Source organism: Cavia porcellus, unplaced genomic scaffold (genome assembly GCF_034190915.1).
Source record: "Cavia porcellus strain 051 isolate PalLab524CR breed Dunkin Hartley unplaced genomic scaffold, mCavPor4.1 scaffold_8, whole genome shotgun sequence".
Taxonomy (NCBI): domain Eukaryota; kingdom Metazoa; phylum Chordata; class Mammalia; order Rodentia; family Caviidae; genus Cavia; species Cavia porcellus.
Window position 1 is genome coordinate 42,829,960 of NW_026947491.1, and position 20,597 is coordinate 42,850,556.

Here is a 20,597-nt window from a genome sequence, read left to right on the forward strand (position 1 = left end):
TGAGTAAAGTGCAGTAATTTCCAACAGCACTTCAACCTACCTATACACAGGCTCCTCTAAAGACAAGTGGTCATTGTTACTAAGCAGACATACAAGTTTGCTTATTTAATTATTAAACATGGTCTTATTTCCTACAGTAATATAATAAAGTGTAAAAAGTAAGGGGAATTTTGGGAGTTATATACATTAACTGTATTATACATTTTAACCTGGGTGTGGTGGCACAGCCCAGAACTCGGGAGGTGAGACAGGGGGATCACTTGAGTTTGGGGCCAGCCTGGGCTGCATAGTGAGTTCAAGACCAGCCTGAACTGCATAGCAAGATTATGTCTCAAAATAAAAAACAGTAACAATAAAACCACAATATACACTTTATATGTGGCCTGAGAATTCCTCTTCAGTTACCACACTGCAGACCAGGCAAGTCAAGAGTTCAGACACCTATGCTGTAAATAGATAGTATGTCTACAGAATACATCAATAGGTATGGAACATCATGATACACTTTCTTTCTTTCTTTCCTTTTGCTTTTTTTGAGACAGGATCTTAGGAAGTTGTTTAAATTTCCTGGCTAGGCTCAAACTTGCAATTCTTGTGCGTCAGCCCCTCAGAGTACAGGACGAGTATATACCACCATATCCAGCTGATGTTTTTTTAACCTCTTACTTTCTATATTACTTGACTTTTCTCTACAGTATTACCTTTGTAATTAAAAAATAATAAATTATGGGGAGTTTTGCTCCTTGGAGCAACAGTCCAGTACACTTCAAATACCCAGAGCAGAGTGGTGCTTCAATACTATGGTGCTGGGAAACAGTTGCATGGGGCCCTCGGTTAGCTGAGAATGGTCAGGGAGGGACCCAGGTTAAGTTTTAAGGAATAGTGCTGGTGTTGAGTTCGGGCAGGGTTAGCTGTTGCTAAGGATAAGGACAAGAAACTACTTCCCTAGTTTTCTCACCGCCTGGTCAGCACCTTCTTCCTCCTCTTGACCACCTCCCTTCCTTGGCCTCCCCTGGCCTCATGTCTGGGCCTACCCTGAGCATGGCATGTAGTCTTATCTCCCTCCAGTCCCACCCATGACACTGTGAGTTACTTTTTTTTTTGTTTTTGGAAACAGGGTCTGGCTATGTAGTCCAGGTTGGCCCGAATTCATGGCAATCGATCTTTCCTGCCTCAGCCTCCTGAGTGCTGGGATTACAGGCATATACCATCATGTCTAGCTGAGTTACTCATAACTCACCTAGGAAATGCTATTTTGAGGCAGGTGTGAGGAAGCTTGTTGGCATCACACATAGCAGCATCTTGGTCGGGCACAATATGATTGAGCTGGGGTGCCACAGGGTGATGCTACCAACATGATGAGGCATGCAGGGACAAGTGGCAAAGGATCCATGTCTGGTAAATGTTTGGATGCTGAATACAATCAAGAGTGAGGTCAGGATTGCAGAGTATGACTCTGGCTAGCCTGAGTCAAAGCCCTTTCACGTGGGCCCTATTCCACTCTTCCATAGGGCAGACTTGCCTAGGGGCACAGTGTCTAGGGTCTGCAATACTTTTAAGGGTTTCACAAAAAATGTTTTAGGTTCTTTTAGGATCAGAATAAAATAGAATCCGGATTATATTCACTTTTATATCAGTGCATTCATAAAATACAATTTTATTTTTTACTAGAACAAGGGTCTTAGGAAGGTGCAAGTGCTTAGTGCCCACCAAAGTCAAAACGCAGCCCTCCTCTAGCTTCTGTACACCCATCTCTCTCTCTATGAGGTCTTGCTTTTTAGAACCACTTGTATTTTTGTCTCTCTGTGACTATGCTCATGCTAGATGGCTGCTTGTGTGGTATTTCTGTTTACTGAGTCTTTCCTACCTGAGACTTCTCTATCGATGAGAAGTGTTACTATCTTTGTGAGGCCTTTCTTGACTCCGTTAAGTGGGAGGGATTTTTCCCTGCAGCTCATAGAGCACATTTTTGGACATCTCCAGGCTTTCACGACCTGTGTGTGCTTGGACTGGGAGCTCCAAGGCGGAAGGACCTTGTCTTACATCTCTGCCTACTTCCACGTGCTTGACACCCACTACACAGGCCAGACTGGAGCCCAGAGGGTATGTAGGGAGAAGGGGCGGGGTGTGACAGTGCTTGTAGAGTGTATGTGGTATTTCCCAATCAATTGATTCAGTTAAGGCACAGTTCAGGGAAAGAGAAGCCCAATGCACACTTCTACCAATGCCATGAAACCTTTATTTCCACAGGGATGTCCAACTCTTCTCTTTCAGAAACAGAATTTTCTCCTTTTTCCCTAGGTTCTCCTTTTCCTTTGGCTGGGCACCTCAGAGTGTCTTTACTGGGTGCTGAAGGCTTCCAGGGATCTCCTGCCAGCTCGTGCGAACAGGAGCAGAAATGGTCCCATGGCACCCTCATGTGGCCACAGCCTGTTTCTGACGTCGAGAGACTTCTTCCAGACAGAGGGCTGTATCAGACAGAGCAGCCAGCTGCAGCGGGGTCCATATTGCTGGAAGAGCTAGTACACACATCAGGCCTGCTTCACACCAGGACTTAATGCATACATCACAGATGAAATCAGTCTTGCTTGACTGCGCAATGACCCTGCTTCCTCAGTCTTTTTCTTTTTTTTTGAGACAGGGTTTCTCATGCATTTCTGGAGGGCCTGGAACTCCGTGATCCTCCTGCCTCAGCCTACCAAGTGCTGGGATTACAGATGCCACACCTGCTCCCTCCATCTTGCTAGGACTCTTATTGACTTCATCTAGGCTAACAGTAGCTCGGAGATAACAGGGCAGAGAGGGAGTGGGAAACTCCTGGCTAGGTGTCTAGTGTTCTTGTGGCACAGTGAAATGATCCATGGTCAGCATTGAAGACTGAGCCTCAGTGTCAGCTTCAGCCAGCCACTAGTTATGCAACTGTAGGCATACTTTATCCCCGCTTCTACTCTCTTACCTATAAGATGGGTACAGTAGATCTCACCCTGTCTTTCTCACAGGATTATTGTGCAAATGAATTCAGATAAAGGAAAGCTCAATGGATGCTTTCCATAAATGTAGTCAGTTCTACACACCAGGTATTATTAGCAAGGGAGGCTCTCTTTGACCTCAAAACCCTCTATTAGATCACATTATTTCACTAAATTCTGTAGGTGCTTTGGCTGATCAAGGCTTCAGGATAGGGCTGCAGAGGTATTCTTCTTGACTGTAGAGTTGCTGCCCTTGGCCTGCCCTCTGCCCTGGAGGCCTTTTTGCAAGAACAGAAGAAAAGCTCTAGGCATGTCCACACAGTCTCTTCTGTCAGTGTGGAGAAAGAAAATGGGCCCAGAGTTGTTGCAAGGGGCAAGTAGCTTCTGCCTTGACACCCATTTCATTTACAAATCCTTCTTGAAGGCCTACAGAGGACAGATGATCAGGTTCCCAGACACCTGCAATCCTGTTTCCTGAGAAGACTTGGGGGTTGTAAGGGGATCATACAGTGGAGATGATCGCAGGCCTAGACAAAGAGCCAGCGCTGGTGGAAGTCACTGGGATTGCATGGGGCCATGGCTGGCGTTTTGTCCTGGGATATCAGGCAGGTACCAGATCCTGAGTTCCTGATGAGCTGATCCTAAAAACAATACAGTAAAGGCTCACTCTGGGTTGCAGACCTCTAACAACGCTATTAGGGGCAGGGGATAACAGATAAAAGACAAAGGAAGGCCACCAAGGCACAGAGAGGATACTTCCATTTCCTGATTGCAGACTCTGAGAGATACGTTCCTAAATTCCTCCCCATGTCTGGTGCTAGTTCCCCATCTCCAGCTTTAGCCTGAGTGGCTAGAAAATAAGTAGAGGAAATGAAGACCACAGCTAAGAAAAATGCTTCTGAGGTCTCCTGAATGGCCAAGTTCTAAGATCTGAGGCCAGCACTGCTCACTTCCCATTTTGTTATTTGTGTTTTGACTCCTCCCTTCCCTGTATCCTCAAGACCAGGCTCTTTTCCTGAGTGGAATGGAGTTCAGGCTCAGTCCTGGGGCAATGTGGTGCCATGGAAAACACAAATGCTTTCCAGTCAAACTTCTCTATGTCTGAATCCCACCCTCCATTTACTAATGGTGGGTCTTAGGCCAGTCACAAACTTGCTGGGCTCCGTTCGGCTCATCTGCAGAAACGGGGCACTGTCTACTTGGAAAGGGCCCTGAAACATTAACCAAGCTAATGCACAGAGCTGCTTCATTTGCATCTGCCACACAGAGGCAGGCGGAAACCACGAATGGCCCTTCACAATGATCTACTAAAAATGATAAAATGCCAAAAACCGCTTGTGTTATGGCAGAACTGGACACAGGCCATACTCTCTGACCCCATGTTTGTATCGGCCATCACCAGAGTCCTCAAGTGCTGAGGACCCTGCTGTGACCAAGTCCAACTCACCATTCTACTGCTCTAATCCATCCCAGCATCTCAGGCAGAAGATACAGAAAACAGGGAAGGGGCAAATGTGGCCTCGGGTTCTTGATTCCAAGCATTTTGTTTTCTTTTTAGAGAGTCTCACGATGTAGTTCAGGACACCTTGACCTTGCTATGTAGCCCAGGCTGGCCTTGAACTCACAGTCACCTTCCCACCTTAGCCTCCCACGTGGTGGATTATGAGTGTGTGCACCACCATACCCAGCTTAATTCCGAGCTTTCTGGGCAACAGACTCACCTGGGTCAACTCCCATTCCTCCTCCTTGGGCACTTGGCTATTTTTGCCAGTGAAGTGACAGGCCCTAAGGCCCAGTGTGCCGGCCCTGGCATGGAGGCACAGCTGTTTAGCAACGTTGTGACGAAGCTCTCTCTGGGTCGTATACTCAAAGTACTGGAAGTCAAGAGAAAGTCCTGAGAACAGGCGAGGAGTTTGTCCACCACCTTCCAAAGCTACCTGCCCTAAATGCCAACCACAGATGGACTCCAGAGAAGTAAAGACATGGATGTGGCCATCCATGACTTCTGTAACTTTTTTTTGTCTTCATGATTTTTACCACATGTGGTTATAAGGAATAAGTTTATATAGGAAGAGAAATAATTTCCCACACCCACGCATAAATATTGCCCATGCTGATTAATCCGCTCCCTCCCACTGCTCCACAGCACCAGAACTCATGTCTGTGCCATCCCATCCCTCAGACTGGGAGATTTCTGAGGTAGGGATGGTACCTCCTCCTCCTGTTCTGGGTGTCTTCTATCCCAGGCCTCAAGAAAGGAGCCCATGAGGAAAGGAGACGCCCCAGAGACAGGCTTCTCTTGGGCCTGCCTGCCTGGCACGGTGGGCTGTCTACCTGATTGCCGCCAAGGCCATGGCAGGAGTACATGATGAGGGGTTTCCCTCCTCGGTTGTTCTCACCCACATCCAGGCATTGATTGATGCCGAGGTTCTTGATCTGCAGAATGGTGAGCAGAGGGGGGAACCAGGATAGTACACCTGGGAGTTAGTTTCCTAGTTGTGTTATGGGGCCAACTAACCTGGAATGAATTGCAGGGTTAGATTCCTTTCCTGCTCATTAATCCAGATACCTGACGTTAATAGCAAAGTGAAGTGCAGAGTCCCAGAGCCTGAGAGAGGTTAAGACTGGACACCTCTATGGGAAAAGATGGGGTACTACCCAAACACCAGGTGCCTTGGAAGACTTCAGTGCATGGGAGTTTCCTTAGAGCAGTGGCTCTCAATGTACGGTACCCAGACCACCAACATCACTTGGGACTTGGTAGGAATGCAGATTTTCAGACCCCATCCAAATCCTCACTCAGAAACTTGTGGGGGGGGGGAACTCAGCAACCTATTTCCACACTGCACTCCTGGGGCTTGATGCATACCAACATTTGAGAATCACTGCTTATGGGTGGCTTTCCTTCTGTCAGATTTTTAGCTATTTCTAGAAGCCCCAAAGTGGCCCCTCCATCCCTTTCCTGGATAAAAAACAGTGGGGAGTAAAAATCAGTTACTGACTGCCATTCATTGGTGTGGTAGGTCATGAACTTCTCCAGGAGGCGCTGTGATGGTGGGTAGACACAGTGGGTCTCACACTTACGGCTCCATAGAAGGTTGGACTCAGGTCAGGAACAAACATCTCTGGGTAGATGTTGCTCAAGAACCAGGAAAAGTTGTGACAGTGTAGTCGTTCCCTCAGCTGCAGTCGTTCCGAAATGTCACCAAAGGATTTCTGCCAATCAAGTCATCCCCTTCTAATGGTCAGTTCCACAGCTTTGACTGTCCAGCCAGATAGCACAAAGCCCCCAGTATCACTCCCTCTCCTGCTTCTTCCTGCTCAGGGCCCATTGGAGCTACAAGGGCTGCCTCACATCCAGTCCCAGACCTTCTGCACTGGCTTGGGAGCCCCCTCTCATATCCTCCCAGCTCCTTCATCTCCCAAGACTCCCAGGCAGTTCTCCTGGTCCCCAGTTCTAGCTTATCAGAGCCACCCCTCCGTTAAGAGGTTCTTTTTCTCTGAATCTCTTTTCCTTCCTCTTCCTTCCCAGGCAGGGCCAACCAAAGTTCCTCTCCTCCTCGTCTAGTCTTCAAGATCTCCCGTGGGCTTTGCCTCACAGGGCCCTGAGGGGTGGAGCTAGGCACCGGATGATAGGGATGGGGAGGTCCCTGTCAGTTTGCCCCTGGCCAAGGTTTGAGATTCTGTGCTTCTGTTCACCCAAACACCATTTGAGCACCACTTCTCTTACCTCTTGGGCTATCTTTGCTGCCTGCAGATTTCTCCTATAGAAAATCTTCTTGTAGTCATCCATCCACACCTCAGCCAGGCGCACTTGGTTGCGAGCAATGACACTGGTGCCCTTGGGGAAGGTGTGGGGGCTCTTGGTACGGAACACGTGGCCTACCACAGAGCAGGGGATGATCTCCAGCTGGCCCCCACACTGCCACACCTGACACGAGAGGAGACAGGGTGTGGCCTTCAAGAAGGTGCAGAATGGGACAATCTCCCACAAAGCACCCTTGTTCAGTTCCCAGGATGCTGGACCCCAGGTTCAGTGACCCAGGCAAATACTGTTTTCTCTCCCTGGAAAAAGGGACAGCAACTAGGCTTCTTGCTAGGCCATGACCTTACAGCCGTAGGCTCTCTGATGTTGCTGTATGCAAATGGAAATTTGCGGAGTCGTGAGGCTCAGGGCCCACTTTAGAGAAGACAACTGGTTACTTTTGTGCTATATGCCTACTTTGAGCTCTGGTCGCTTGCCTTTTTAACCTGGAAATGTAATGAGGTTTTTTTTTTTTTTTTTTTTTTTTTGAGACAGGATCTCACGATGTAGTTCAGGCCAGCCTTGAATTCATTATATATAGCCCAGGCTAGTCTTGAGCTCATGGTGATCCTCCTGCCTCAGCTTCCTGAGCGCTGGGATTACAGGTGTGCACCACCACGTCTGGCTTGGAAATGTGATTTTTATCAGCTTACCCAGGGGTTAACTGGAGACTCAAATTCCCTAGAGCAGAGCATCAATGTATTAGTAGCAAGAACCACCAGATGGCCTGTCACAGTCACCTGAGCCCTTAGCATGATGATTTCATAGGAAAGACTGAAAACAGATCAGAACCTCACTGAGGAACCTAGAATCAGAAAACCTAGAGTTGTGGTGACTGGCAGGTGACTCTTCTCCGTGCCAGCAGACTGGCTACAACACGCTTCCTCCTTCTGTCTCCTGGGCTTTTCTGGAAACTATTTTAGTATGGCAACATAGAAACACATAATCATAGTATTAGCAGACATCAGTTATGTATGTGCTTAATGTGTACAAAGCACTGTAGTGGGAGGTGACATCATATATGAGCTTATTTATGTATTACTTTTCATCTGGCATGAGGATTTATGAAGGTTTCATTTTTTTTTTTTTTTTTTTTTTGGTACCAGGAATCAAACTCAGGACCTAGTGCTTGCCAGGCAGGCACTATGTCACTGAGCTAAATCCCAGCCCTCTTCCTGATTTAATTTTGATTTATGTAATTCTTAGAATCCTTTGGAATTCTGGAGTCTACCAGAATTGGGGCCACTATCTGGTCCCATGTTTATGAAGTGGTTGTTGAGCATATATAGGGACAATCTGAATGCAACCTGGGCATGTCTTTTGGCCTAAGAAGGTGACTTTGTTTTTTTAAAAAAAATCGTGATAGGTTACTGACCTGTTTCTGCCTTCACTCCAACCCTTTTCCCATGAATTTAATGCTCAATGTCCAGTCCTGAATAGCCACTACTGTCCTTTCCCTCTGAGAAAGTGCCATTGCTCCTTCGGCCCACTAATTATTTTCAAAGTGATCCAATCTAATTGCCAGGGCCCTATTGCCAGCGACAAGGAGGGAAACAGAAGAATAGCAGAGCCATAGCCACAGGAAACAGCCACCATGTCAAGTTCAGTTTCAGATGTGACATCCCCGAGGCTCCTGCTGCCTCCTGGGATGCTGTGATTCCCCACGAAGCCCTCTTCTCTCTCACCCGGAAGGACATTTCCACGTTCTCCCCTCCCCAGATCTCCATCTGATTATCATAGGTACCGATGTGCTCAAAGTAGGACTTGGAGATGGAGAAGAGGCCACCAGCAAACGTCGGGGATCTAGAGAGACAGAGGGAGAAGCATGTTCCTGGGACGGGGGCCGTCCTTCCACCAAGTCACCTGTTCACAAATCTACGTTGATCTTTTCTTCTAGGGCCAAAGTGAAAGGTAATTTTTGTTTCTGGCCCCCAAAAGGCCTTCATTCATTCACTCAACTGAGAATGTATGAAACACCAGCATGAGGGCCCCTGCTGCGTGGCGGGCATCTGGAGCTGACAAGAACAATCTCACTTCCTGAGAACACAGGCTAGCAGCAGACAGGAAAGTTTCGCTGGCTACTTTGGGCAGCAGTGTGACTAGAGCAGAGTAGATGCTCACTTTTCAGGAGCTATGTGAAACTTTTTGAAAACAGGCAGGATTAGAGCCATGAATGATTGAGTGGCTTTTATCATCAGCAGGGCCAGTCCCATTCTGTGTCAGTATCTGTGGATCTTCAGGGACTGTGAGGCCACAGTATGAGAACCTTAGCCCTGGTGTTTAATGGGGCCTGAGAAACCCAAGCTTTGGCCTAGAGCTGCCAGTTGCCTTAAGCAAGACAAACAGATAAGAGGTGCTCCTGAACGTCCTGTGGGAAGAAAGCGAGGTTAAACTCAATGTTTGGATCACAGGAAGCATTTAGGAGGCTACAAAAAGATTGTGGCCTTCAGACAAAGGCAGAGAAACATAGATGAACTTATAAAAATATCTCACTTGATCTAAAGAAAAAGAAAAAAAAAATTTTAAAATATCTCACTTGATAGGGTTAGGGTTAAGCACTCAGGTGGGCAAGGAGATGGGGGAGGGTGCTTGGAGAAGCAGGGGAGGAAGCACTCGAGCCTTAGCTGTTGGCTTCTGGGCCTGGGCCATGCTGACTTGGATAGGGCTTTGCTGCCTTCAGTGAGTGGCTTCATAAGGTACAACCAAGCAGAAAATACTGGAAGTTTCTCTGTAGCCTCAGAATCTATGATGATGCCTTAAACAGAGTGGGGTTCAATCACATTCTTGGATTGATCTATCAAGGTGACTGCCCAGGAGCCTGACCTCATGGCTTTTATTTCCCTGAAGTTTGCTACTGTAGGTACTTCTGGGAAGGAATCTCTGTTGGGAAACCCTCATGATCAGGCTGGCTTCTGCTTGCTGGTTCTGTCCTCTCTCAGGGTAGTAAGCCAGCCCAAGTAGCATCCAGTGAGGCTCAGGGAATCCTGGGACTTTAAGCTAATTTGCTCTTGGGGAGCTCCCCCTCTCCTCCCTGGGCCTGTCTTCTCTTTGAGAAGCTCTTCAGGCTGGGAATTCACCAACATATTAGCTATGAGGATAAACCTTACACTGGGAACTTCACTAGAGATCACAACCAAGAGGCAACTGCTAGTATTCCCTGCCCTCCTTCCTGGGATCCCTTGGTCCTCTCCCTCTCTGTTTGGCCTCCTGCTGCGAGTGGACTGTGGGAGTCACTACTCACAGTGCTCCTGGTGAGCTGCAATGTGAAGTGTCCGGGTAAGCCACATGAACCAAGAAGACATTGGTTCATCCCTCAAACACTGGAGCTTTGTCCTCCAGTTGTGTGGCTCTCGACTGTCAGAGGCAGGATGTCACAGATGGGCAGAGTGTCAGGTGCCCTATCCCTGACTGTGCAGCTGCGTGGCTGGCCCTGGCCTTGGGGTGGGACTTTGTTGATGTGCACACCAAACAAAATGCAAGTGTGACACAGGTGGAGAATCAGTTGGATGGTCCGGCTTTTTTTTCTCTCTCCTATCTTCTGTTTTCACTCTTCCCTTCACACTCCCTAATGGAGGCAGAGCAGTTAGGGTTAGGCTGTTTCAGATTCTTCTCTGTGGCACCCACCTGATCCCACCCAATTGAGGCTCCAGGCAGTATTTCTTAAGCTTCTGGGAATGTAGTGGGGGGAGGGGGAGAAGAAATCATAACCTCTTCCTTTCAAGTCTTTCTTCTTATCCCTGGCCACTGTATCCCACATCCTCTGTTCCCCTCTATTCCTGATATATGTTTAGTTGACTCATAATTTCTTCTATATAGGAAAATAGTGGCACACATAATCCAAAGTCACAGGATTCGGTAAAATTCACTCCCCAGCCCTGTTGGTCTGAGACAACTGTGGAAGTAGAATTGTGTCCCGTAACACCACCAACAGGCGATCTTCAGAGGACAGGGTAGCCCGGGTGTAAGGAAGGCAAGCCCAAGAGTGCCTGAGTGGCATAACTTCCAACAATCCACACTCCAGCTCAGCCAGATCAGGTCTTGTGCCTGCCCGATTTTATAGGGCTCTGCAGCAGTTTTCTTTTGGCTGGCACAGCTTGAGTTATTTTTACTATCTAGTCCTTTACTGAAAAAGTTCAGGACAACTGCAACAAACTTTAGATTGCATAAAATTTATCTGCTTTCTCTTACTATATCTTTTTTTTGGGGGGAGGGTCTCACTATGTCACTCGGGCTGGCCTTGAAATCACTGTGTAGCCCAGGGTGGCCTTGAATTTGCAGCAGTCCTCCTGCCTCAGTCTCCTAAGTGCTAGGATTACAGGCATGTGCCACCACACCCGGCTCTTTTATTCTGAGTTTTTCCAAAGAGGAAGCACACACCATTCCTACTTCCTACAATGGCAAGGGAACAATGACCCCTACCTACTATCTCTTATCTGCTCTGCAAGCACCAGTCATGACCTTCCAGGTGTGGGGAGGAATAAGTGAGGTACAGTATGTAAAGCCTGGCACACAGCAAGAGAGTGAGTAAGATGGGGTGGCTGCAGTGTGAGGCCGTACAGTGCTGTGGTTAAGGCTTTGAGCCAGACAGGGATCGGAGACGAGTACCCATGCTCTACCATGTGCTAGCTGCATGATCTGAGATTAGCTGTTTATCATTATGAATAAGTCTCGCCGTTTCTGTTTTTTTTGTTTGTTTTGTTTTTTTGCCTTTTTCCTTTTTTATCAGTACCAGGGATCGAACTCACGACTGCCCGCTTACAAGGCAGGCACTTACGCCGCTGAGCTAAATCCCCAGCCCCTATCTGTTTTTGTTTTGCAGTGCTGGGCATCAAACCCAGCATTGTGCCCACGTTAAGAAAGTGCTTTATCAGGGATTCACACTCCCAAACCCCTTGCTCTAGAGTACCTACCTGATTAGGAGGAGTACATTAAATGTTAAGTGCCTGATAAGAGCACCAGTAAGCACTGATGTGGGATGGCACAGGCTCTGGAACGGATGGGACTGGGGGTCACGGAGGCCAGGCAGGTCCTTACTTGATGGGGTAGGTCTCATCTTTGCGCCTCTGCTTCTCATGTGCAGGTAGAGCCTCCCAGCCGAAGGTCAGGATCCAGTCAAAGTTGCCCCGGCTATGGATTCTGCCCTCAGGGATGGGCTTGGAGAACTCGAAGGTATTCAAGTTAATGGTGACGATGTCTGGGCTCACCACTGCCATCTTGTTCTCAGCAATTCGAGCCAGGAGGGGCTCCAGCCAGCCATGGAAGCACTCGCCTGCAGACCCACACAAGAAGGTAACAGTCTGGGCCCTGCCCACAGCTGACCCAAGCTCCGCCCCTGTAGGGGCCTCAAGGTGATCAGAGGAGCCTTCCCCTTACTTCACGGTTTGGGCAGATGACAATGAGCTCCCCAGCTGTAGAAAACAGAGAGCAATCTGAAATCCTCCTGTCCCCAGTCCCCCTAAAGGGGAGAATGGAGGTCTGGGTAGAGGCAGGGAGTAACACAGTCAACTCAGATGATTTCAAAGCACAGGGAAGGCCCTGGCTTAGATCTTCAGTGCTTCCAGCCTCATCCACAGGGCAGCTCCCCACTGAAGTGTGGATTTCAGGAGGTGTTCTCTTTCCCAGGAGGTGCCTCTCAGATTTTAGCTCTAAAACCACCCTAGGAGATTTCCAATGAACTCCTGCATACATTACTTCATAGGGCCCCTGGGGCGATAACTGTGGTAGGTAAGTCAGATTAGTGTTGTCCTATTTTTTTTGAGACAGGGTCTCAATATGTAGCCCAGGCTGGCCTGGAACTCACTGTGATCCTCCCTCTCAACCTCTCGGAGAGTGTTGCCACGCCCGTTCTCATTCCCAGCTTACAAATGAGGAAACCGGTAAGTGGTACAGTCAGAATGGGAGGCAGCGCTTCTTACTCCAAATCAAGAGCTTTCCCCAGTATATATCACTGCCCTGAAGGAAGAGTTACTTTTTCCCTGGAAAGTGTTTTGGCTCTGATCAAGAGTCAGATCTTCCTGGTTCCACATGGCCTTATAGGAAAGCCCTATGTAAACCAGTTCCAAAAAAGTGGTAACAGGAGGCTGGCCCTTCACAGGGGCAGAACTCAGAACAGATATGGGTGGGGAGGGGTGAGTGTCTCTGGCTCCGGGGTACATGCCCAGTAGTTTGGGGTCACCACGTGTAGAGCCATTTGTGCCACCTGATAAAACATCCCTGTCTGGGGGCAGGAGGGGGTAGAAGTGAGAGAAGCTCCCAAGCCTCCTTCACTCCTGCAACAGAACCAGGACGGCCTCGCTTCTGTCAAGGGGAGCAGAGGGACTGGAGACACAAGACTCCAGGGTGCCAGGGTGGGTGTCTCTTACTCACAGTGGGCATCCAGGAACGTCAGCACCTCTGCCTGGGCCACACTGGCCCCCAGCAGCCGGGCAGTGATCAGCCCCTTGCGCTCCTCCTGCCGCACCACCTTCACGATCTGTAGCTGCTGCACATACCGCTCCAGCTCATCCTTCAAGTATTCTGGAAGGGATGGGGACATTGTCGCAGGCTAACACTACTGCATACCTCATCCCAGGTGAGCACCAAGCCCAGGTCCTCCTAAACTCCCAGCTCCCTGGAATGTTAATCCTCCCACACCACTGACACTGAGCCATTCCACAGGAGCCAAAGGTAGCTGGGTGTCATGGGGCACTCCCTGAATCCCAGCACTCAAGAGGCTGAGGCAGGAGGATTGCTGCAATTTTGAGGCCAGCCTGAGCTACCAAACCCTGTCTCAAAAAAAATAGTGGCAAAATGAGGAGGAAGACAGTGGAAGGAAGAGGGAACTCTGCTTGTGGCTAGAACCTCCTTGCCAGGACACCAGGTCTGTAGTGATGGATCCTGTACCTCCTCCATCATCTGAGACACACCTCTGAGTTGTTTCTTTGGTCTCAAATCAAATCAAACTTTGACAAAGGCTCTCAGATGCCCTCATTTTCCACCCTCTCAGCCACTTCTCTCAGAGCTGCCTTTCAGGCTTCCTTTTCTCTCACACCTATTGGGTTCACAGGCATCGTTCAGGGTCTGCACTTTCCTGTTTCCCATGCTCCTCAGAATGAGTTTGATCGCGAAGTACACACAGAAGCTGACTTCTGAAAGTGAGATTCATTCCTGGCCTTAATTCCTTTAATTACTTCCTCTGAATTCAGAACTTTTTAAGAAGATGAGCCAGGCATGGTGATGCATGCCTGTAATCCCAGCATGTGGGAGGCTGAGGCAGGAGAATCACTGTGAGTTTGAGGGCAGACTGCACTACATAGTGAGACCCTGCCTCCAAAACAATAAAAGAAGATGAAAGCAAGCTAAGCAGCTTTTAAATTACTTACACACACACGCACACACACTTTGGAGACAGATTCTTGCTAAGTTGTTAGATTGCCAAGGCTAGGCTTGAACTTGTGATCCTCTCAAACTCAGCCTCTTAGCGGGCTAGGATGGCAGGCATGTGCCACCACACTACATTGTATTTTTAAAGGTGTGGGGCATGTAGCTCAGTGGTAGAGCACAGAGCTCCAGGGTCAATTATTGGCACTTCAAAAGACAAAAGAATAAAATCCTATGCACCAAGTGTCTATGCGGGCCAGGCACAGTGCTGCCTCCAGCTGCTGGAGGCCGCAGGCAGTGATGAGCACTGGCCACGAAATCATTTGTCCTAAGGAACAAACTGCCCCAGCAAGTGGGCTGACCATCCCCCAGGTGAGTCCGAGGGAAGCCTCTGCAGGGGGGGCACCTTCCCAGGAGTTGCATTCTCTTCCCTCCCACTCACTACCCTTCAGCTCCTGCGCCCTGCAGTCTCACTGCAGGGGGCCCCTGTCAAGCCTCAGGGCCTCATGCGGGAGGCTGGGAGTGCTATTTCTTCACTACTGTGACTCATTAACCCAAGCTCTTCAAACCTTAAGAAATCACTCTATTCATCTTGAAACATACTCCAAATCTTGTTTTTTGTTTTCTTGAGACAGGGTCTTGTTATGTATTCAGGCTGGCCTTGAACTGTGGTGATCCATCTGCCTCAGCCTCCCAAGTGCTGGGATTATAGGCATGCACCAGAGAGCCAGCCCAAATGTTATTTTATTAACCAGTATTTTGGTTCATCTGTTCTTCTCTCAACTATGCAGAATGGAGCTGCCCATCATTTCCAGGAGGAGGACAGCTGTGACAGGTACAGACAGTACGTCCTTTCCATTTCAGACTGTTTGATCAGCTTAGAGATTAGGCCTCGTTCTGAGCACAGTGTGTTACGGACTGTGGACCCTAAAACCAGTGTAGTGCATCGCCACTGATGGTGTACACTCATACACACGAGCACGGAACGCTTGAGCGCTTCCTGTGTGCAGTTGCTGAACTTGGGGCTTTCCTGCCAACTTCTGCTTTAATCTTCCCCAGGAGCACAGGACTGTGGAGCAGGGAGTGTCCTCCCAGTGTGTGAACAGGTGGAAAACTGTGAGTGATGCCCCCAGAGTCACTGCAAGTGCAAAGAGCAGCTGCAGGTCCTAACCAGGCCTGTGTCACTTCCTTCCCACAGGAGCAGCAAGGCCTCTTGACGTACATAGGTTTCAAAGTAGGCTCTGCAGCCTCTTTGTCATCTAACGGCCTTACCACTCAGCCACGTGCATGACCCTGACAAGAGAAGACAAGAGAAGGGACTTTGTCAAGCAGCTCTTTTGGTCACTGCTCTAGAGGGTGGAGCTCCACAAGGATAAAATTCTTTTTTCTTCTTCTTCACCTTTTCTGGATAGAGGAGCTCCTGACCCTGTGCTGACTTGCATGCGGAATTCTTCAGGCAGTCACCTCAGAAAGGGGTTGTATCTTACTCTAGGCCTCTTGCCTCTGGAGCCAGGACTTCACGAGTCAAAACCAGCCTCGTGTGCAGCTTCAGCGCAGCAGCCACTTAAGAAACATCCGCCAGTGCCCTGCCCACACGCAGGACACTGTCCTGTACGGGCAGGTGCTGCTTTGCATCCTGACATCCAGCAGCTCATGGATTCCACAGCCTTAAGCGCTGGCTCTGACAGGAAGGAGGGAAGAACCCCAACCAGGAGCCTCACCTCAGCGTGGCTGATGTTTCCCTTGAAAATGGGCTTAATTCTGCTCACAGGAAGCCCATGGTAGTAGAGATAACCCAGGGACAAAACGTCATAGGAAGTGGGTTTTGTGGTAAGGGCCTAAGAAGCACTGAGGTGTACCCCTCAGGGGAGCCTGAGCTCTACAAGGTTCGCCCACGCCTTCCTTCTCATCTCACGTGGTTAGGCTGGAAGGACCTGGGCATTGGAGCCCAAGAGGCAGCCAGCTCCAGGCTTCACCCATTCTAGGGGTGCAAGATAACTCCCCTAAGAAATATCCCTGTTACTCCATCTCCTGTCCCACCCAAACCAGATGGCAGAGCTGAGCATGGAAAAGGCAAGTTCACTCAGACTCTCATGTCCCTTGGGTGCCAGCCTTTTAATATAGTCCAATGCACCACCACTCCGGTGTGGCTTCACGCCACACAACTCAAGTCCACAAGCTGACGGTGACCCACAATGCAGTGTCTCACTGGGTCCCATGTGTATGCAGATGGCTCCCTGGCCTTGCCATCCATCTGCATCAGAGCATCTAGGAGAACCACAAACCTAACAAACACACTCCCAGCAGAATTTCTGATACTACCCCACCCCGCTCCCCAGCCTCCCCTGCACTGGTACAGGACATCAGCTGCCCTGACGCTGGATTCTCTCCTACCACTCTGCCCTGTTTATTATTATTAATATTAATATTTCTGTGAACAATCAGCTCATCAGCAAGTAGAGCTACTTTATTCTCTGTCCCTATGGTTACCACAGTGATAATGTATTACTTTACTATCAGTATCTTTCTTTCCTTCCTTCCTTCATTCCTTCCTTCATTCCTTCCTTCCTTCCTTTTTGTACCAGGAATCAACTCGGGACCTCATGCTTGCCAAATAGGCACTGTGCTGCAGAGCTATATCTTGGGCTACATTACTCTTTCTAATCTTTTTGTTTGTGTTTTTGGTTTTGGCAGTTTTGGGGACTGAATCCAGGACCTTTGCATTGAGCTACATCCCCAGCAATAAAATAAATAAATAAATAAATAAATAAATGTATATATATATATATATATATATATATATATACACAAACAAATTAAAATAGTATGGGGTTAGGGGCTGGGGATTTAACTCAGCAGCATAAGTGCCTGCCTTGCATGCGGGTGGTCATGAGTTCAATCCCTGGTACTGATAAAAAAAATATAATTAAAATAGTATGGGGTTTCCTTAAGAAAAAAATACACAGAATTAAGACAGGTATTTATCTGGGTATTGTGGTCTTCACACTCAGGAGGCTGAGGCAGGAGGATCACTGTGAGTTTGAGGCCAGCCTGGGCTACATATTGATTTCAAGGCCAGCCTGGACTATACAGTGAGATCCTGTCTAAGAAAAATTTTAAAAATATTTGATCATCCATCGTCATAGCAGCATAGCCATGGTGAAAACAATCTAAATGTGCATCAATAGATGAATGGATAAGCAAAATGTGGTAAAATACAGCAGAATATTATTCAGCTTTAAGGGAGTTCTGACAGACGGTACAACACAGATGTCTTGAAGATACGCTGCATGAAAGAAGCCAGTCATAAAGGACAAATACAGTCTGATTCCACCTAAGGAGGCCCCCACAGTAACACAATTCATAGAGACAGATGGGAGAAGGTTGAATGCCAGGCACGGGGAGGATGGGGAACTGTGGTTCAGCAGAAACGGCACTTCAGTATAGGAAGACAGAGCCATTCTGGAGCTGGACAGTGGTGATGGTTGCAGTAACAGATGCCCTGAGGAGGAACTGTGCCTTGGAAATGGTGGGAAATCTTACATTATGTATATTTTATCCCACAGGTGAACAAACACACCCTGTCACTTATGGAAGTCTCACAATCCAGCCCCTTGTCTCTCTAAATTCATTTTGGGGGGCTACGGATATAGCTCAGTGGCACAAGTGCCTGCCTGGCAAGCGTGAGGTCACATTTGATCCCCGGTACCCACCCCCCAAAAAGATAAATTCATTTTGCAGTACCGTTCTATTTCCTTGCCTACTTCTTTCAGCCATGCAGGGCCTTTGCACTGCTGTTCCTCTGGGGAGAACAGAGCAGTTCCTTTGCTAAAGGAGCTCTCTAATTCTGCACCAGTTTAGCATATGCATTCTGTGCTTTGTTTGCCTTTAACTTAGCCATGCAATTTTATTATTATTTTAAATTACTTATATTCTGTCTTTCCAAGTAAAAAAGTAAGCTCTAAGAAGTCAGACAGCACTCAGGAGTGAAGCTTATGCCTGGGTCTGACTTGTTCTGGGAAATACAAAGTCCTCAGCCTGGCGCTGGGGCTTCTCTTTTGGCTCCACCAACTGCTGATATACTCACAGGCACGGGGAAGCTGCCACATGCCTGATGGCAGAGCAGAAAGCAGGGACTTTGGGTTTCAGCAGAGACATAGGCATTGTTTGTGTGTGTCTAACGACAGCCAGTGAACATGATCAGACGGTCAGCTGTGTAGGAAATTTTATCTTGCTGTGGGCTAAGAGATTTCTGACCATGAATCTCAGGGTTTTTTCCTTTCCCTACTGAACATCATCCTTAAAGTATCTCTAGAGTCTGAGAATCTTCTTGGTAGGATTGTTTTTCTGGAATGCACAAATTCCCTGGCATTACATGGGAAAATGGGGAGGGGTACATATTGTTGTGGGCCAGTGTGCCCTACTCTAGGGAGGGAGGGTCGCTTTCAATGGATTCTAAAAGCAATCCAGGACCCAGAAAAATAAGAGGGGCAGGCTTGGGTTCAGGTTTGTCAGGCAGCTGGGTCAAGGGTGCTGGAGTTGGCCGTAAGAAAGAATCCTGGACAATAAGAGGGAGATAACCAGAGAAAACACTGGCACATGCCAGGTGGCTACTAGGAGCTGGTCCTTTGGAGGGGTGACTGGGAAATTCTGCCTTGCTAGGCACAAGCTGCTCTGCCCTGTGGATGCTTCCTGATCCAGCCTGGAATGTCGCTCATCTATCCTGGCACTTGCTCCTTAAGGACTCACTAAGTTCTGGGTGATGGTAAAAGTGACCTGTGGGTTCAGGGGAAGCGTGGGTAGCACAGGGCTGGGGGATCAAGGTCACAAAGGGGCCCAGTCTGAGAGGAGGTAGCTGATATACTTGCTTCTACTAAGAGGCCCTGAAGGCCACTCCCAAGCACCTTCATCTCTGCCCCAAAAGATTGATGTACACATTTTTGCCCACTAGATCCTTTCACTGCATCTCTGTACTTGCCTGTGCTTTGTGAGTGCTACCAGGAGTCTTTGTTTGTTTGTTTGTTTTTGAGAAAGGGTCTCACTGTGCAGTTTAGGCGGGTCTTGTACTCACTATGTTGCCCAGGCTGGCCTTGAACTCATGGTGATCCTCCTGCCTCAGCTTCCTTGAGTTCTGGGTTACAGGGTGGCACAACTACACCCAACAAGAGTCTGTCTAGCCTGGGCAAATGTGAGCTCCTTTCCCTGAAGGAATGAGTGCGGCAGAGTTCACGTTGTGGTTCTCATCCCTAACCCACAGCACAGGAAGAGGCTGGGGAAGGTAAGGGAAGCACCAGCTCCACTGCAGTGGCCCAGGACATCAGCAGGTGAGTGTGTGGTGAGTCCCTGCCCTTGATATGGAAGCCTGAGCACAGCGGCCCCAGACGCTGTACCATCTGGGAGTAGGGCTCAGCTCCCGGAAGCTCCAAGTGCATCTAGGTGGCAGTGCCACAGCCCCTTTCCTGGCTCTGAGCCACCCTCCCACTCTCAGTGGTTCTAAGGACTTGCATACTGGATACTGGACACTGTGCCTCTGCCTTTCTACCTGCCAATTCCTCTCCTCTAAAGCGACCAGTCTGAAACAAGGCTTCCCCAGTTTAAACACCTCCAGTGACGACTCCTTCCTGCCTTTTCTTAGCACTGAGGGTTGGACCCAGGACCTCACATATGCTTGGCAAGTGCTTGACCATTAAGTTACATCCTCAGCTTCCTCATATATTTATTTATTTATTAGTACCAGGGATTGAACTCATGACTTTGTGTTTGCCAAGCTGGCACTTACACCGCTGAGCTAAACCCCTGGCCCTTCTCATTTCTTTCTAAATAAATATGTTCAGCCTGGTATGAATGCTAACTCAGCATCTATTTAACTTCATTTCCATAAGAGAAACCTATGTTTCAGTCACACCAGATCTCCCCAACAAACGCACTCGTGCCTCAGGACCCTGTGTATGCTGTTCTCTGTCCCAGGAATGCCCTTTACCCACTCTTCTTTTCCCAGACACTCATTCTTTCAGGTCCAATAGTGTGGATTGGTCCTAGATATCCAGGGAGAAATACTGTTCCCATACAGAGAATACAACAAAACTGTTCCTGTACAGAGAATGTAACGAAACTTAAGCTTCTGGAGCTGTTACTCTGTGCCAACTTTGCCACAGGAATTATCTTGTTGACCATTTATCTCAGACCTCTCATGTGTCATATGAAGAAGTCAGTTGTCCTCATTTTTCAAAAGACAAGGACTAGTGCTTGTCTAAGGTCACAAAGCTAGGAAGAGTCAGAGCCAGGACTTGTATTCCTGTGGCAGACTCTCAGGTCCGTGCCCTTTCATGTGGGAGAGAGGCGTGTTAGGGCCTAGCAGCACTGGTAGCCTTTTCAGGGCAGTGGGTCTGTTTGTCATGGTGCTCCCTGTGCCTGGGTCAGGCCAGGTGCAACTCAGTCCTGACTGACAGGTGGAAGCTGGAGGG

The 20,597-nt window shown here is 48.5% G+C and overlaps 1 protein-coding gene across 3 annotated transcripts in view; it reads right to left on the reverse strand.

The window, feature by feature from the left end:
• Window positions 1–2,216: 2,216 nt before the first annotated feature.
• The window catches only part of Galnt6 (polypeptide N-acetylgalactosaminyltransferase 6), a 35,069-nt gene continuing 16,688 nt past the window's right edge, over window positions 2,217–20,597 (reverse strand). For 2 of the 3 annotated variants that reach the window (XM_013159413.3, XM_013159412.3), the window contains exons 6-13: window positions 13,141–13,290; window positions 11,809–12,043; window positions 8,460–8,577; window positions 6,700–6,900; window positions 6,054–6,185; window positions 5,304–5,405; window positions 4,691–4,843; window positions 2,217–3,610 (exon numbers count right to left, since the gene is read on the reverse strand). In XM_013159413.3, the coding sequence (XP_013014867.1) occupies window positions 3,497–3,610; window positions 4,691–4,843; window positions 5,304–5,405; window positions 6,054–6,185; window positions 6,700–6,900; window positions 8,460–8,577; window positions 11,809–12,043; window positions 13,141–13,290 (1,205 nt within the window). In that variant the 3' untranslated portion in view covers window positions 2,217–3,496. Of the gene's footprint in view, window positions 3,611–4,690; window positions 4,844–5,303; window positions 5,406–5,971; window positions 6,186–6,699; window positions 6,901–8,459; window positions 8,578–11,808; window positions 12,044–13,140; window positions 13,291–20,597 lie in introns of those variants that run through there. The other variant, XR_010049282.1, reaches the window with a different exon arrangement.